Source organism: Rhea pennata, chromosome 4 (assembly GCF_028389875.1).
Source record: "Rhea pennata isolate bPtePen1 chromosome 4, bPtePen1.pri, whole genome shotgun sequence".
NCBI classification, from domain to species: domain Eukaryota; kingdom Metazoa; phylum Chordata; class Aves; order Rheiformes; family Rheidae; genus Rhea; species Rhea pennata.
In genome coordinates, this window is record NC_084666.1 from 80,168,657 (window position 1) to 80,187,362 (window position 18,706).

At 46.5% G+C, this 18,706-nt stretch overlaps 1 protein-coding gene across 17 annotated transcripts in view; it reads left to right on the plus strand.

The window, feature by feature from the left end:
* The first annotated feature begins 3,221 nt into the window (after positions 1-3,221).
* Positions 3,222-18,706, plus strand: part of LOC134140267 (adhesion G protein-coupled receptor L3) — a 186,744-nt gene continuing 171,259 nt past the window's right edge. For 16 of the 17 annotated variants that reach the window (XM_062575183.1, XM_062575177.1, XM_062575176.1 and 13 more), the window contains exon 1: positions 3,222-3,439. In XM_062575183.1, the coding sequence (XP_062431167.1) occupies positions 3,249-3,439 (191 nt within the window). In that variant the 5' untranslated portion in view covers positions 3,222-3,248. The remainder of the gene's footprint in view (positions 3,440-18,706) is intronic. The other variant, XM_062575184.1, reaches the window with a different exon arrangement.

An 18,706-nucleotide genomic window follows, 5' to 3' on the forward strand; every position in this document is an offset into this window, starting at 1 on the left:
AGAGGCAATTATGTTCTGAGGTCAGAAGCAAGAGGGGGAGGAAAAAAAAAAAAAACACAAGATTTTGATCACTTACTTAATTTTCCAGCTCCTGAAATTAGCGGAGACAAAGAAGTCCTGAACTGCCCTGATAAAAACCGCGGCCGTGCTCTGTTTGGGTCTCACCCTCCGCGCTCGCTTTGCCCTGCGTAAGCTCGGGGCTGCGGGGTTTCCGCCGAGCGGCCGCGCTTGCGAGGCTCGAGCTGGCAGGCGTTTAAATCGCTCCAGAGGGCGTTTTCCAAAAATGTTTTCAAGTCCTGCCGTCTGCGTTTAGATCGATGCCCGCGCGCGCGCGGGGTCCTGGAGAAAGGCACCTGGTTTTCGTGGCGGTGAGCGGCCGGCGGCTCCTCTTGACTTCCAGCCAACGATTAGGTCGCTTATTCAGGAGATGAAATAAGGAGCTCAGTGTGGGGTAGAGCCTGCGAAGACAGGGAGCTGCTCAGAGAAGTGTACTCATGAATTAATACAGTCGCGTTCTGTAGCGCACAGTTAGACTTTGATGCATCTTACTCCAGAGCGAAATAAAATAAAATAACTTTGCTCCTTACAGGAAAACCAGCAAAAATGCTGATGTAAGGAGATCGTATAGGGACCCAGCATCAACGATTGAGCTTAGGAGGAGATGAACAACGAGCCTCTGCTCTGTTTGGAGCATTTACTGCAGGAATCGGGGTAGAAGAGACCCATGCAGAGCAACTTGTTCAATAGACAACTGGATGGAGAGAACACCGTTGCTTTCTGCTACCATACCGTAATAAAATATTTGGTTCTTCCTAACACTTGATGCAAACAAAATCCACCCACGGTACTGCATTTATTTTATGCCTTAGAGCCGTTGACTTGAGGGATCCCTTGAATTTGTGATAGTGCAATGAGGAGTCCGTGCACAAAAGTTGTCTCTCTTTCTGATGGCAAGTGTTTGGGTGATTACTTGAGAAACAAAGTTCAACTTCTGCGTTGTAGAAAGCTGCATCCAGAAGTGTTTGCGCCTGGCCAGGTACCCGGTAAGGCCTGCATTTTTTTGTGTTACCCCTTAAAGGGAAGGAAAACACGAGTTGGTTTTCTGGAGGTACTGTGCCAGGCATTGACATTCATGCAGTTTTAGTAGATCACTGCCATAAAATGTCTTGCATGTATAGAGGGCATAAGAAACGTACCCTTGCATCTGGAACAGAAACGTGGTTAAGAGCTTTTGCTAAATCTCTGTATTTTCATATTTCACTGTAAAAATCCTCTACCAGGAGCTTCAAGTGCTGCGTCGTTGTTGACAGAGTTACTGTGAGATTAGGACACTATCTCAGCCCTCAGAAACCTCTATTTTAATAAAACCATATTGCTGATAGCAGCTCCTAACATCTTATTTACGGCAACTCAGGGGAGCGGGGGGATGAACCGCAGATGCGGAGGATTGCTGCACCGGGGTTTCCAGGAGTAAATGTCCCCTCCATTAATTTCCGTGGTTTTAAATAGGGTTCCCCTTATCTTTGTGCTTTTAATGCCCACTTTCTTCAATAATAGAAATTTGTTGGTGCAAAAAACAGGTCAGGCGTAGGAGTTGATAGCAAAAGCGTACTTTGGGAAGGGTACAGGTTAGAGGTTTGACTTCCCTACCCTAGTAGGGATTGCAGAGGTAAATTAATATTAGTGATGCGTCTTTCCCACTGTGATGGTCTACGGATATGACAGCAACTCCGAAAGCAGAGCAAACGGTGGCAGAGAAAAGGCAACTCTGGGGTATCTAAAGAAAGGTCATATTTTTCTTTTGCTATTATTTCTAGAAGGAAATTTGGAGCGTGCGTCCCATGTGAAAGTTTACGTGGAGCCAGCAGCAGTGCTTTGGAAGGTGGATTTTGGGGAGAAGTTCTGAAGGGGGAGGATGGTTTTTGTAGGGGGAAGCCCGTTGTTCGAAGATACTTGCTGTTGGGTGGCCCCTGAGTCTGTCAAAGCTGAGGTTAAAACGTCTCTGTGGCTGCCACATAGATAAAAACTCAGGGTTCACCCTTGAGTTTTGCAGTTGGTGCTGATGCAGCACAGAATGAGACCAGCGTGGCACGTCAGCCCTAGAGCGGGGGGACCTTTGCGCCGAGTTCGCGTCCCGATGGAGCGAGGAAGGGAAGGAGTCGGCTTCTGCGTCCGCTCGTGGCCAGCGTGTCCCGAGTTTCCCGGCTCCGCTGCGGATTTCCTGAGCGATCCGGGCGCGGAAAGGGCACCGCGTAGCTGCTGCCCGTGGGTATTTGGGGGATTAATTCACGTGCGCGTGCGTCAGGCTGCTCAAAAACACTCAGATCTAAGAGGCTACAGAGATGGGAAGTGTTACTGCTTGTTGTCATATGCGTTTGTTTACTGATGCTTGAGGGCTTTGTTTGCAAGGCATCCTAAAGGGTTTTGTGGGTTTTTTTTCTTTTTCCACAATGTAGCCCAGATTTCTTTTAAAATTGGTAAGATTTCTGAAGGCTCTTTAAATTAACTACCCGATTACGGAGCAGTATCGACCGTCCGGGCAGATCTGATGCAAAGCTGCGGCTGAAGCTTGAGCTACCCGGCTTCCTATATATATATGTTGACCTTTCCATGGAAAATATCACTGCTGTGCCTGAAACTTTGGGACGGTTGCCAGAAGCTGCCGGGCAGCCCCCAGCGTGCCGCAGGCTGTAGCGAAGGCGCTTAGACGGAGGCGGTCGGAGGACCGAGGAGAGGACTCGGGGCGATGCGGATGCTGTTGCACCTGGATAGATGCAATCTTGCAGAGCAGGTGGGACCCTGGCGTTTGGCTTTGCAGCTGCCAGGGAGTTTGCCCCGGTCATTTGGGTGCAACGCCGGGCTGTGATTTTTTACGTATCAAAGCCAACTAGTTCTTCACCTGGCAAGTAGGGGTAATAGCAGCAACCGTAGTTGTTACTTAAGTCTTTCAATAGGGGATTTCTAAGTCCTTGAGGAAAGGGCTCATTAGCTTTTTCTCAGATGGGAAATCATATAGGTGGGGGCAAAAGCAATTTCTCTGCACAGCTAATGCATCTGAGATCAGCACTGGCTTCTGCAGGCCACATCTCAAGGGTAAAAAAGCTGTCCCGAGCCATACGTACGGAGGGGAGAAAAAAAAAAAGATATTAAACCCCGTTCGGCTTTTAATCCTAATCTCGGCGCTGAAAGTCAACGTTTGCCGTGTTTGTGTGTTAATCCTTGCAGCGTTCAGCCGAGCCCCGGTGCCCATGGCTGTGGTCCGACGGGAGCTGTCCTGCGAGAGCTACCCCATCGAGCTTCGCTGCCCGGGCACGGACGTCATCATGATCGAAAGCGCCAACTACGGGAGGACCGACGATAAAATCTGCGACTCCGACCCCGCTCAGATGGAGAATATCCGCTGTTACCTGCCAGATGCCTATAAGATTATGACTCAAAGGTAGAGTGCTTTTAATATTTGTTTGTTGCTGACTGGTTTGGTTTGTTTTAAGCCGGTACGTACACACCGGTGTTTGCGGTTTTTGCATGAAAAAACGCAGATACTTTGTACGTGCGTGCACAGAGCTACAGCTATGATCGCTAAGCTGTGCATTTACCAGAGTGGGTTAGGATCGCGCAATATAAATAACATTTGCAGTAAGTCCTGCTAATAAGCCATCTTGATATCCTCTAAAGCTCAATTTTGCCTTTGAGAGACCAAACTATCCCGGCTCTTAATACATAAACGAAACCTTTCTCTAATGCACCTTTTTTTTCTCTTTGTGCCGCCTTCCTGCAGATGGCCAGTAATCTGCTTTAAACAATTAATGTTTTGTGTTCAAACTGACGCTTTTATGCTTCAAAATACAAAGAAGAAAAATCTCAATCGCTCCTCGCTCTACCAGGCTCATTAGTTTTAGGGGGATCTGAATTCCCCGTCAAGAACCCCTTTGGGATTATGGTTTTTGCAGAGGACTTCCCAGGATTAGCATTTCTGTATAACAGTAACTGCTGTTAAGGGAAGCAGTAACTGAGATGCGCTCTGTGTAGAGAAGCTCCTGTATTGCAGGGCCTAAAGGTTTATTCCAGCCTCTAGGAATGCTGGCTGCGGAAAGCCTTTAACTACTGCTGAATTTTGCAGGGTAGTTTCTGGCATGGGATGTGGTGTAGGGAGGATTAGTAAGTCCTAGTTCTTGACATTTAATCATGTTCAGCGTGTTGCCTTTGACATGCACGTATGTTTTCATGATTTCATCTCTATTGGGCATGCAAAAGTCTGGTTTTTGAGCTCGGTTCAGAATTGCTCCACGTCAAGGATTTAGATGTCAAAATGCTGGGAGGTCCCCTAACAAATGTCTTTGGTGCTGCATGTGGTCCCTGTAAGCCTATTTGCCTATGACTTTTTCTGGTTGAACCTTCCTGCGTAGCTCTCTGAAGGCCTGTTTGCATGATTGTCGGTTACGTTTTCCAAACGATTCCTTGGATTCAGCATGGTCTTAGTGGAATTGCTGCAATTTTCCCTGCTCAGGCTGTTAGTGGCTTCGAGCAGAGAGCCTTCATCTTCTGCGTTCAGGCAGAATAAAAGCGTGTCATCCCTTCCGTGGGTCATTACAGAGTGCAAAGTGTTTGTATTTATATATATATATAAATACAGGTATATATGTATTTACAAATATACACTCACCTGGTAGCACCCTGCAGGCACTAACCTCTTAAGTGCACAGCTTTGCAATCTGGTTAGCAGCAAAGCGCATCTTTGGGGCAAAGCGTCCGTTTTTGAGCTTGGGCAGAAGGCAGAAGGCAAAATTCCCTGCAAGGGAAACGCAAAGCCCTACTGACCAAATATTCGCATCGGTGGGACCTTGCCCGCTGCTGTTTGTCGGCGAGGAGGCTTGGGAAAGGATGGTTGCCCATGTAAATCATGCAGTGAGTGCAGTAATTCTTCGTGAAGAAAAGTGCAATCATGTTATTAATTAGGTACTTCTGACTTTCTCAAGAATAAATATGACCTGGTTCTAGTTGAGAGGTGGGTTAAAGAGGGGGAAAATGCTCTGCTTTTTTATGTCATTCTCAATTCAAAGAATTGAGGCAGTATAAAAATACAAGCATTAAAATGCAACGTGTTCTTAAGATGTAAACCAATCTGCCAGTTCGTAGCTCAGAATAGGCATTTTAGCTGAAAAAGAAGTAGTTTAAAAGGAAAATCCGGACAGACTGGTAGCTGTTGCACTGGCTGTGCAACTTTTCTGAAAGCCTCTGCCTGCAAAATTAATGATTTCAGCAGGATCTGTGACGGTTTTGCAGATAACTGCAGGTTTGGGTGCAACAAGCTTGGCGTTGCTAATGCTACAGCAAAGTACTGGAAACTAAAGGTTCCTTGCGGCGATCAAATCCGTCCTCATATGGAAAGGAAAAGGGTGCACGCAAAGCATGCAAATCTCCACCATCTTCAGAATAATGCTCAAAGTAAAGGAAAGTTTGAACAACTTGCAGGGAGCTGTTTTATAGGAAAATTAAAGCTGTGGCCTGCTTTGGTTTTGAACTTGCCGGTCCTTCCTTCCAGCGTTAGAGGAGCAGCTGCCCATAAAAGCTTAGACGGTGCCTTGTGAACTGAAGTTTTCCTCTGAAACATTTTTTTTTTTTTTTTTTTGGGGGGGGGGGGGGGATGCATTTCGTAGCCTGTCCTCTTTGGAGCGGTGGCTTGTAACAAATAAATCCTGAACTTTGAGTTTTGTGTGGATGAGTCCCACCTAGTAGACGCACCGACCTTGGCAGGGGGGTGACGCGTTTATTTGCCTCCCTCTTGGTTCAGCCAAGACCTCGAGTGAAAACCGGTCGGTGCAACGAAGAGCCCGAGAGCGCTTCCAGTTGCGGGACTCTTGCCGTCTTGACGCGAAGCGTTTGGTGCCATCGAGGAGCATCCTCCTCCGAAAGGAGGAGCGCTTGCAGCCCGCCTGGCAGTCGGCGAGGCGGTGGTAGGCGCTTTGCGCAGAACGGGTAGAAAGAAGGGTGGTTTTAGGAACCAGCTTGCAGCATGTAACGAAGATGGCCCATCTTCCGAAGGGCTGCGTTTTTGTTCGTGTCTCCGGTTGATGGCCTGAGAAACGCAGGAGTCCAAAACAAGTCATTATTGCTGTGATAATATTGCATTTTGTAGCGCTCCGTTATTGATGCTTTTGGCAGCTGTGATTTTTTTTTTTTTTTTTTTGAAGACGCTTCTCAAATGCCAGTGATCATCTCTTGCGGTAGGAAATGGAGAGGCTAGATGATCTGTGTTTTCAGGTGGGATGATTGACAACGCGGTCAGGCTGGTGGTTCATAAAGCGGCCGCTGGTTGGGATCTTCTCCGTTTGGGGCTGCTCTGGCAGAGTCGCCTTTCACGTGAAGCAGGTCGTTCTGGTGCGTGGAGGGGCCGTGTGCAGGACACGGGGCATAGCGCAGATCTGGGGCTGTGCCCCTGCTCTCCAGGCCATGCATCCAGTAGGACGGAAGGAGGAGAACTTGAGCTGAAACGCGGCATGGTTGTGTCAGGCTCTCCAAAATTAATTAATGGCTTGTTTCTCAAAAAAAAAAAAAAAAAAAAAAAAATCCAGCACCTTGCTCAGACATTGTCCTCACCTCTGACTCAGATATCGAACGTCCCGTTTGGTAGGAACCCCTCCGCCTCAGCCGCCTTCCCGTGCATCCTGAGTAACGTTTGGTGAAGACTGCCAAGATGCTACTCATTTTTCTAAATTTGTGATCACACAGATGGCACGGGAAGCGCGTTTCTGAGGAGCTGAGATGTTGCGATGGGGAAGCTAAGCTTTCCCCTCGCTGAGAAGAACGAGCCTGGTGCTTTGAGATCGCCACATGAAAAGCGTGATCAGTATGGAAAAATACTAGTGTTTCATTTTAAATAGCATTTGTAACTTGTAGAAATGAATGGAGAATATTAAAGCTCGCGTTCCATGCATTTTGATTTTTTCTTCTTTTTTTTTCTGTTTGTTCTTGTGAAGTCTTGAAAACAAACCTTACCACTTGATTAAGCAGCCTATTTTCTCCGTTTCCAGGAAGATATATTAAAACGAAGCAAAGTTGACTAATCTGATATGCACCTTGACCCTGGGGCAAGGGCACGTGTTGTATTACTAAGGGGGGAAAAAAAGTAATAATAAAGCGCTACTGAAGCAGTGTGCACTGAACTGTTGAATCACTCCTGGAAAAAAATAAAATCGCTACTTCCCGGGTTGTACGCTCTTAATTTATCCTACCCCTTCGCTTCCTGAGAAGGCTGTCAGACGACGCAGGAGTAAATCCTGAAAACGGCAGTCTTCTGGAATTGCCCGGTACCCCGGTAAATCAAGGTCGAAGCATCGCAACAGGTTGCGGCTGCCGCGGTAACGGATGAGGAGAAGGTAGCGCTTTCTGGGGTAATTGGCTTCCCAACCGCGGAAGGCCCCGTAGATCAAAAATAATGCTTTCGGCTTCCCCGGATAGCGATCGGTAGCCGTGGCCAGCTGTAAAACACAGCAGTCAAAGAGGCTAGATTGAAAAAAAGAGGCAGTTGCATTGCGTGCTGGGTTTTGATTGCCGCTGCCGCGCGACTCCCGTTAACGAAAATCCAGATGGGAGCGGGCAGAGGCACTGGTGGCCGGCAACTGCCGTGGCCCAAGGGAGAGAGAGGCCTCCTGGCCTCCTCGAGCCGTGGAGGCTGGCGGAGAAAGGTCTTTTGCCACCGCTTTGGTTTTTTTTTTTTTTTTTTTTTTTTTTTTTTTTTTTTTTTTTTTTTTTTTTTTAGGGGGCCTCGCTGGCAGGGTCCCAAGCCAGAGGGGTGGTCGTGGTGGACCTGTGTGTGGTGCAGGCTGGCCTCGGTCAGCAGTCCGCCAGAAGAAGGTCTTGCGTCAAGCTGCTTCCGTTCAGCGCTGGCAGTCTCTAGAGTTGTTTTTGACTGCAGAAACTTATCAGTTGCTTCCCATGGGCAGCTGGAAAAATCCGTCATTGCTTTTTTTCTAAGGCTGTCTCAGTCTTAGCTGACAAAGAGAAGACACGGGATAATCTCTTGGATATAAGTCAGGTCTTGAAATGGCCTGGAAACCGCTGAACTCCGCTGAACAGGAAGGGAGATCCCAGTTTACTGCTTCATCCACCGCTTTGCGAGCAGGGAAGGGGCTGCTGGAGGGAAGGGACCGGCTACCCCTTTGCAGCCTGCTGGGTGCAGCTTTTGCCGGTGGGAGAAGACCTACGTGTTATGTGCACCTGTCACCTGTGTTACTGCCTGCTTGAGGCTTGCTGAGTGCAGCAGCCCCTAACTTGCACCTGTGGAGGGACATTTTGGTGGAGATGGAGATGGTGCTGACAGTAGAGTATGGCTGTTGTACACGTGCACTACGTTTATTCTTACATTAACGGTAGGTGTGTTGAGGGGAGATGGGTGCAGGAGCACACAACGACCGTCCCGTAACTGCTGTGCGGGAAAATGCTGCTTTAACCCTTCAGGTGTTGGTCTCTGTTGTTCCTAAAAACACATTTTGTATCATGAAAAGCATTATTTGACATGCTCAAAAGAAAGGGAGGGGGGGAATCTGAGACTGAGCATCTACATCTTAATGATGGTCCTTCCTGTCTGGTGCCTCAATTGCAGAAGCCGTGAGCAACAAATGGCTGTCGCAGTGTTTGTTCTTCAGGTGTTCGGTCTTCCTCATCAGGATGAAGGTTTAGAGCATGGCATGATAGCATGCAAAGTTTATTCAGGCCAAACTGACTTAACGCTGTCTTAAAATAGCAAAGAAATAATTTGGTCCGAAAAATATGTACATGCTCCTTTGCCGTTTAGTCTTCTGGCTAGAAATAATGGCTAAAAGGCTGTGAGGTAAAATGACTTTTAAGTAATGCATTTATATCGGTTTCTTTGCCTTTTTTGTCCAAAAGAGCTCAGTTAGCTTATGCCTGAGGTCAAAATTGGGTTTATACACAGGGGATTTTCTATTCTCCAGGATATTTCAAAGCTTTCATTCAGGAGACTTTTTTGACTGCCCTATTATGCGGCGCATTTGTAGCTTGAACCATATATTCTACTTTAAAACATGTAAAAGCAGCGTGGGCTTATCCCGCACCTTCTCAGCGTGCGGAGTGCACACGTGGGGTTTGTGTGCGTCTCCGCAGGGCTGGGAACACCCTCCGGAGACGTTCCTCACCTGCGCGCGCTCGCAGCTCGGGATCCACAACGTGGCGTTGCAGGTTTGTTGTTTTGTTTTGTTTTTTGTTTTTTGTTCTTTTGTGATCGCTCTACTGCTACCAAATGCTTTTGCACCCGGAGCCCCTTTGCCAAGAGTTTCCAGGTGCTGCATGAAGGCAAAACCCAAGTGGGCAAAGATGGGCGTTAACCACAAAGTGGTAGCAAAACATGAACCGATGCAAGCAGCGCTGCTGGATCGTGGTCCTACGATTCAGTCGTAGGTTTTGTTAGTGGGATGAACTGAAGTTTATTTCAATTTCTATGGGGAAAAGAGCACAGAAGGTTTTTATCATAAGCAGTGACCCAAGAAAAGGTTTTGCTGCTGTTATGATTCAGGAGAAGGGTTTTATATATTAGAAATGTTAGGAAGCGGAGAGTACAAGGGATGCCTTGCTGTATCTGTGATGTTATTTAAAAAAAAAAAAAGGCAGGATATGGGATTTATGATTAGAGCCATCTTCTATGCATTATGCATAGGATAATACATTGGTGTCAGTTATATACAGTGGAAACCTTAATTCTGTTGGAGTCCTGCTGACATCGTAAACTGGGAGACAGCGAGTAGTTTATGGGCAGCAGTAGAGCCTCCGGACTGAATTATGGCCCCGGCGTTCAGTCCGTTAGAGTGCCGCGATTCGTAGCAGGCAATATATTACGTGCTTTTACCCAAAGCAAAAGCGGTGACAAAGAAGGGAAGGGAAAAAGCTTTATTGCCGAGACGACGCAAGGGATGGGAAGTGGGCGTACGGGCAAAGGGAACGTGCCGAAGGGCGAAACGGGTGCGGGGACGAAGCGGGATTTGGAGCTGGCTAGTGGCAGAGGTGCCCCGATGGGAGCAGGGTTTCATCCTGATTCTTCTTCATTAGAGCTGTGCTTTGACCCCAAAGCCTGATATTTAATATTCTTACTAGGTTCTCTTCGGAAGCGTTAATTATGATTGCTGGATATTCTCGATGTCCGTATCAATGCCCAGGTCCTTTCTGAATCTCATTAAATCTCTGGTCTTGATGACTTTCACGAGCTGCGAGTCCAGCAGGATAATAGCTTATTGTGTGAAAAAGGATTGCTTTTGGTCAGATTTTAATTTCGTTGCAATCCCACTCATCTCGTATCCTCAGACAGCGAGGACAGAGGCATCCAAGCTACCTTTTCGATTTCCGTTCATTAGCTTACGTGCGTTTGTCATATTGCTTCTAATTTATCTGCTCTCCATGGGAGAAAGTTATGATCTTTCAAATATTTCTTCGTATGGGAGTTATTCTGGCCTTTTTTTCTTTTTTCTAATGAACGTGTGAAGGTTCTCTCTGTTTTTCCCTGAACGCCCTTTAATTTAGCAGTACCGTGTTTGAGATGAGATGAGCTGTACTGTACACAGCGTTCTGGCTCAGGCTGCATCACCTACCTAAATAAAAACAATGTTATTTCTTTATTAGTATTTACTCTATCTTTTTTTTCTTTTTTTCCTGTGAAACCTGACTTTAATGCTGCTAATGTTATTTTAAAGCAAAATCCAAAGTACGGAAGAAGAGGAAAAGAATTTTGTGTTTAATTTGCGATTTTAGGGCATCTCTCTTTGGAAAGCATGCTTCCCGTCTTCTCTGGCCCAGGTGGCTTTGCGTTAAACAGAGCATCCCGTTTGACTCAAAGTACTGCAAACCGTACAGCGATAATTTCAGCCTTCCCCAAAACGCCTGCTCTGTTCCTAATATATTGTCAGCTCGTTTGGTCACTTGGTAGAGCACAGTCCACTTAAATGGTTCCGGGGTGCCTGGCTAGCATTTTCTTTTTCAGAATTTATTTATGACGGATGGAAAACTTTGGTTGTCGACGCAAATACTAGCGAACACGTGGAGCGAAACGTAAAGCAGCCGATGGCCTGTAGGGAGCAAGGTTAGTTACGGGAAGATGCGTGCTGCTTGCAGAGTGGCCTGAATCCAAATGACCCATGTGGAAGTGCCAGGCTGTGGTTGGGGATGTTGATGCACAGGTGGATGCAACCTGGTTAGTACCTGAGCAGTCTTCCCGTAGGGAGTAGAGAGGTGGCAGATGAATGATTTTCACTGTTGAGACTTTTTTGGGTTGGGTTGTGTAGAGGGTTTTTTTTGTTTGTTTGTTTGTTTTTGGAGAGGGTCAGAACTTCTTTAGGATCCCTCAAAAATCCACCTTTGTTAGAAGTGCTCCTTGACAACCTTTCTAGTAACTGGCCTGATTGCAGGCATCTAATATCTGAGACACCATAAAAGGAGGAAGAAGTGGGGAGGAGGGGAGGGAAAAAGCAACTACAAACACGCACAGAGAATATAGGTCACCTTGAATGCAGTGGATTAGGCTGAGCTCTGGAAAATCAATTTTGGTTGATTAGTTGCACTTGTAGCTAGATGTAAAGAGTTAAAGGCAGGCTCCCAACAATGCAGGCTAATGCCTGTCGTGTCGGGCTGGGATCCAGAAGACGCTTAGGTGCCGGTGTAACGCTGCGTGCGAGAAGAGCTGTTTGAAGTCAGCGCAGAGTTCTAAGCCTTGCAGGAGATAGCCACCGGCTTAGTTTTCACAACCTGGATTGCATCCAAGTAGAGAAGGCATCTAGTAGTTCACCTCATGGAGCATCTCCAGCGATGAACGCGCTTGCTGGTGTGCTTGCCCGAGGTGGACGACATCCGACCGTCACCACCACCGCGTTTCTCCTTACGCTGGTCCGTCGTGCCCGGAGGTGGCCGAGGTGGAGTCCAAATTGCAATCGTTTTGAATTATTTGAAGACCAGAAGCGCTCTTTAAAGAGAGCATGTTTGAAGGGAGGGGGGAGAAAAGGATGAAGAGCTGTCGTTATAGTGCTTAAAGGGGATCTCGGTGCATCAGCTTCCCGATTTGGTAATGTTGACTGGCGTAGCGTCCCCCAAAGGTATCTTGGGTCAGGGGCTTTCAGGTAGGAACAGAAACTCCCTGCGCTTGAAGGATCCCTTTGGGAGGGCCCATGTATTTGGATTGGGAAGAGGTGAAGTCGATTCCTGTATGTCTCTTTCTGATGGTGAGATTTTGGGAGTTAACGACCCTTGAAGGTGCCCATCGCAGGCAGAAGCCTGATTTCCCGCTGAACTGGCACGAGTCCTGGGTTCCCAGTGTCCAAAGGTTTCTTTTGCAAGTGGAGGTTCGCTCTTAAGTGGCTCTAGCGCCTTTTAATATTTTGCTCACAATCTAATTTGGATTTTAAGTATACCAATTTGGAAAGTGCCAGCCTCACATCAAGCTCAGAGTTGTTGGGTTTGTTTTTCTTTTTTTTTTTTTTTTTTAACTTATATGATTTAATAAGGTTAACTTGCTTGCAGTTCTGATCCAATCGTCAGAGAAAGCTCGTTTGAATTAAGAACCCGTCAGAGGGGAAGTAGCCTCGAGCGTAAAGCACGAGGAATGAGGGAGTGCCAAAATGTGGGGCTCCCGGAGGCCCCCTCATCTCACCCGTCAGCGAGAGGAGAAACTTTCGGCTGCCAAACCAACGCGCTCGAGGAGAAGAAGAGTAATTAAGGGATTAAAAACAAATATCCCCCCCTTTACAGCTGTCGTCTTTGGAGATGTACGCACAGAGGCACACATAGAAAGTATTATATAGTGCAAACTTTGTAATTTTTCGAGGCTCCAAAATATGTGGAGGAGCCGAATGCTTTTTGCACGTCTGCTTCATTTATCGGGAATAATTTACAAAGTGGAGCGTGGCCACTAAAATGAATGAATAAATAAGCGAGCTGGCGGAGTATTCCTGCCAAATCGGTTTTGGGGCTCTCTGGCATGCAATAATTAATTTGCGGGGTTTTAATCGCGCCGGTTTCTTCCGTTGTGGCCTTGTTTCTCAGCAGCCGAGCATCTCCCCCACGAATTTAATTTCCTCGGCGTTGGTGTGGGCAACCCCGACTGCGTAACCTCTTCTGACCCAAGGTTACGTCTTAATCCCTTCGGCCCCCGGGGGGGGGGGTGGGGGGGAAGCCCCTCAGGTTTGGCAAGTGCAGTGAGATTTTTTTCGAATGTGTAACGTATCGATAAGGCGTATGTGGCATTAGGGTGCTTATCTGAATTCTGCGCGTGTTGGGCATTTGGGCATTTTTGTTTTGTTTTGTTCTTTCCCGACGCAAATCCTCAGCACAGTTCCCGTGCGTAAGCTCTTCCCGCTGTTTCTGCAGGAATAAGGCAGCCGTGGAAGAAGCAAGCAAAGCGAAGACCTCGTTGCTTTGGAATATCTTGCAGATTTTTCGAAGGAGATGGGGAGGGGGATGCATAGGACGGGTGTGACTTCGGTCGCGGGCTGGCGTTGCTCAGCCAGAACCCAAAGAAAGCGGCATCCTTAGGGGCGCTGCGAATTTATAGTTCAAGGCAGTGGTAGGTGCCAACGGGGTTCGAGGAACCTGCTCCATGTTGTGAAGGAGGATTTTTTTTTTTTTTTTTTTTTTGCATTTTTTTTTTGCATTTTTGTGTGTTGCCCAAATAACAGTAGCGATTCTCCAGAGTAGACATTTCCAGCATCTGGCCCATCTCTTTTTAAGGTCTCTTGCTGCTGATTTTGCCGAGACCACCGAAAGGAGAAAAGAAGGGAGGGAAAAAAGTGCAGGGCAATAGGAAGGATGAAGAACGCTTTGAGAGCGGGACCTTAATTCGAGAAATTGGCTTTTTTCATCACGTGGTAAATTCATTAGTCATGTACAGTGAAGAAGTTGATTTATGACTGTAACTATATTGAATTGATGAACGCAGCTACTTGAAATTTAGTGGCCAGAATTAAGGCTTCTGCAGGCATTAATAGATTAGACCGCTTAAAACAATTTAATTATTTATCCTGTACAAATGGGATAGGATATTTCCGGAGCGATGCGTGCATTACTTCAGACGTATATTCATATACAGGGGATTGAAGCTCTGTTTGCAGGTCCGATTAATGGAGGGGAGGGGAAGCTGGGAAGGACCCTTGCTGAGACTTCAGAATTTCCTTTTCTTTACAGTTTGGAGGACTTCCTAAAAATAATAGTAATATCAGTCTGCTCAGAGGTAGTGTTTTTTCCATGCTTCCCGTAAAACCAATCAGCTTTTATTCTTAACAGAGTTAAAGAAGCAGAAAAGAGGGCTATTAATAGCACCGTATGTCTGCATTTGAACACGGTGTTATGCACGTGTACTTATGTACCGCTATTTTTATTGCAGTAGTATGCAGATGACTGATGTCCCATCAGGACAGGCTCTGCACAAGCACAGGTCCCCGCCTGGAGACGTTGTAACGTCGGGAAGCGACTGTGCTCCAAGTGGCTCGTCCTGAAGTGCCATCCTATCCGGAAAGAGAAGGAGATAATTAAGACGACATGAATTATGTAAAGCAGGCTTGAATAAGGAGCGACAGCAGAGCTGGCTTTGACAGCTGGATGTTAAACGAAATTTGTTTCCGTTGTTACAGATACGTAGACTGTTTTAAAATTTATTTAGATTTATTTAAGGGGTAGAGGAAAGAAACAGAAAATCCCTGATGCGGAGAATTGAAATAATGAGTTGTTACACGTACATAGATAGTCGTTATAAAATATTTAATTGCTCTGTTTTTTGCTTTATTTGTAAGAGCCTTTTAAGACTCCTTGAGCCTGGGTTTTACGTGCAGGCGGACCCCCGTTGCATTTCGCGCAGCGTTCTTTTCCGGCACGCTTAATTGAGTGAATAACTGCGATAAGCAAATCCTCCTGGCTTCTCCGGCTCTGTCCTGGCGCACGATGAATTTCTCGTGTTTTCCGAAGGAGAATTTATCCTGAGTGGCTCTATCTCACACTGCTTTATTACTCGAGCCTTTCAGGAGGCCAAAGCTGTCGGTAAGGGAAAGCTTTCTAGTCGAAGCCGCAGGAGCTTTAGCTACGGTGGCGAAACATCTACAAACAAATACTAAAGTTAAATTATAATTGGAAGAAGGGGAGCGTGGGAGGGGGGGAAAGGGCTGTTTCCAAAGAGAGCCTTCAGATGCTGGCTGGGGTAAAATCGATACGCGGGTTAAGACCATGCGGTGCCCCGTGAACGTCTAGCACGTTGGTGGATAAAGTGGTTTTTTTTTCCTTCTTTTTTTAAATTTTTTTCATGCGGTGAAAGGTGGGGTGATTTCCTTTGGGGTTGGTTAGACTGAGCCGTGTCAGAACTAATCTGCTGTTTGCTTCAGACTTTTCCCACCTTATCGTACATCCAAATGCACGCTCTCACGACAAGTTTTAGCCTTCCTGAAGAAATGATTTTTTTTTCTTTCCTTTCAAATCCAGAGCGTTGAAGAGCCCTGCTGACTTTATAAAAATAGAAATACAGGGCTTGTCAATTTGCATGTGATCCTTGGTTAATCTTGGGCGGTGCTGAAGACGCAAGTAGTCCTGAAGCAGTCAAATTTTGGAAAAATGTGCCTCCAGGGCAAATTCTTCCCTTCCCTCCTCACTGATCCCTGCTGTCACTGATTTAGCAGGCTATAATATTACACGGGTTATTTTCCGTTCTGCTTTTTGGCATCCCAACACTGCGTTAGATCGCTTGGATGCCGCTGGGCAAGCGGCAGAGGTTTCTGTTGTCCTAGTGGGCTTCCTTGCCAACACCACGCTGCTGCCTTTCTCCATGTGGGCAGCTTCTCGACTTAAGTGCCGGTTTGATGGTGAGATACCTCCTTTGCTGCCTGCGCGTGGCTTTTGTATTCCTGTATGTTGCTTATATCAAACGCCGTTAATTTGTCGCTCCAGTTGTGAAAATCATAAAGTGCATGGTTTGCTCCCGGGCACTCTATTGCCTTACATTTTGTGCAAACTCTTACGGAGAACTCTAAACTGCTTGAATTTTCGTATTTCTCACGTTTTCATGGCGCAGCACCCTAGGTTGCTCTTGCACAGTTTGCACCGTGGTGGCCGCACAGGCAGAAAGGGTGGCCCGGTGAGAGAAGGTCTAATGGCTTCTCCCCTGCTGAGACCCACCATTGGCAGGTTGAGCAGCAAGTAAAGAGGGGACCTCTCCGAACTCTGTGCTCCTCATCCCGATTCCACCAAGGAACCTGTGCTGGGATAGTTCCCCGTCTCTACGGAGAGCTCCCTGGATAGCCGTTTGCAGTTGTGACTGCCAATAACCTTCCATTTCTGTTCAGTTTTCTGCTTACCTGTTGTTTGATGTGAAAATAGGTTCTAGGTATTAATTTTAACATTAATATTTCTAAGGGATAGGTTACTTGGGAACAGTAAGTAAAATTCTATTTCCAGGAAGTATTAGAAATTTTGGTGTTTGTGACATGCTCATGGATGAAAATACATAGTTACATCAATAGATGCCAGGAAAGGTATTGGGTGATCTGTAAAACTCGCACGGTATCCTTTCTGTTACAATTAGAGCGGTAATGGGAAGGATGGCAACCTCTCTGTTAGTAGATTTTAATTTTAATTGAGTGTTGTTATCCTGTGTGTTGTTCAATACAGATTTTTTGCACACAAATGCATCTATATTTTAGCTCTTTCGCCCACCGGGTGCTTCTGAGATTGAAACCAGCCTCGGAGCTGACGGGACCACCTTTGGGAGGGACGTACACGAAGACCTGGTGGTGAAGCACTGGATGACCTAGCACGGTGCTGGAACGCTTTTCGCTAGTGTTGCGTGTGATGTGCGACGCGCTAATAAATCTAATAAATCACACTGGCGGGGCGAGCAAGGCGTGCAGCGGGTGCAACCTGGAGGCAGGCGAATTTGGCCAGTGTTTCGTAGGGTGGACGGGAGGGATGAAGATCTGCGCGATGGTTGAGAGAGATCTGGACGGGGAAGTGTTTCAGAGAGGAGCCTGCAGGGGAGGATCTGAGGAAGGAGGAGACATCTGGCCAGAGGCAGAACTAGCTGCAGAACTCACGGCTGCGCCCGGAGAAGGTGATGGGAACGGGCGGCGCGGGAGCTCCAGGTTAGCGCCCTTGCCGCAAGCCACGGTGACGACGTGCCCTCCGACGCGGCTTTCGGTGGAAGTTTGCAGCTCAGGAGGGGTTTCTCTTTGCAGCGCGTCGGGAGCTCTGTTGGGTGGCTCGTGGCCGCGTTTGGGTGAGCGCTGCGGATTTGCTGTAACGTATCCAGCAATTTGCTCGACCGGAGCGGGAGCGGGAAGATGGGGACGAGCCTTTGATCTCTGACATCGTGGTATCAGCAGGGGAGAAAATAAGAAACACTTTAGAGTCAAGATGTGTTAAATTAGTTGGAAAGTAAATTGACAGAGAGTTGGCAGCAAATACACGCTATGAAATTGCTAACCCTTTGAGCAAAGTATGGGTATTTTCCAGCAGTGGAATCTAATTCGCCCTGAAGCTTTTGTCTAAGAAAACTGGAGTAATAGCAGGAGCAAAGACTTAACGTTTCTATTTTATATGCAGGAACTTTTGGGGGGGCTGCCAATGCATTAAAAGCACCCTAAGAAAACAAAGGAAGTTAATATGGTCGCAAGAAGCTCTTTGCATCTTATTTGGAACTCGTGAATATTTATTTTAATCTGCGTTTCCTATTAATAGTCTATCAGAGAGCGCGCTCTGCCGAAACCTCGCCGGGCCTTTCGTTCGCGAGCCGCTTGGATTATTTTGATTTCCTTCGCTGAGCAGCGGCGCGGTCCGTTCTGCAGCCGAAGCGTCGCGTAACGCGGGGACCGTCCGGGGGGCGCGCGGGAAGAGCTTGCAACCTTGACGCCGCTCCGATGATCGTGCACCGAGCGTCGCCGGCGGGCCGCGCGGGATCAAAACCCGAGCGGAGACCGAATGCGGATGACCCTGCTGCTGCAAGGCACAAAAAAAAGGGAGTTTTGCTTTGGGGTCATCCACTCCAGGCAAGTGACCTTTTTCCCTTACACATTTTTTTTTTTTTTTTCTTGAATGAGTTTCATACTTCTTGGGGGGGATGAACTTGTGATGTTTAAGCACTGCATTTGGCAGAACTGTGCTGCTAGCGACTGTCGTTGCTTCTTCCTCCTGGAAACGTGTTTCAGTTTAATTTTGTTTCCATTTCAGCCATTTCTTAATTTTTTTTTTAATACTATAATACTGAAATAATGAGCCAGCACCTAGAGTCTCTTTTTTCTTTTAATCCCAAACATTTCCTCCTTTTCCCTGTATTTCTTTGGTATGAAATATTATGTAATGAAGAAATGAAGCGTCGTTATTATAATTAAAAAAATAGCAGAGCAAAAATAGTACGATAAAGAAATCATCATCATCATCTTACTGTTACATAGGAATTAGAGCATGCATCCTTTCCTACGTAAGAATTCCAAGATTAGGCTTTCTTATGATTTTGGTATGTATTTTATGGCTACCTGTGAAAATTGTCAAAAAGTGAGTAGCAGTACAGGCATTTTCTTTTTATAAAGCAGCCTTCTCTTTTTAAATGTAAAAATTGTAAAGCTTGAATTTTAAAAATTGAATTTTAATGGAGGTGTGTTTTTTTTTTTTTTTTTTTTTTTTTTTTTCCCAAGACCCTCCTTTAAGCTCTGTCAGACATTGGAAAAAAAATAATTAATTG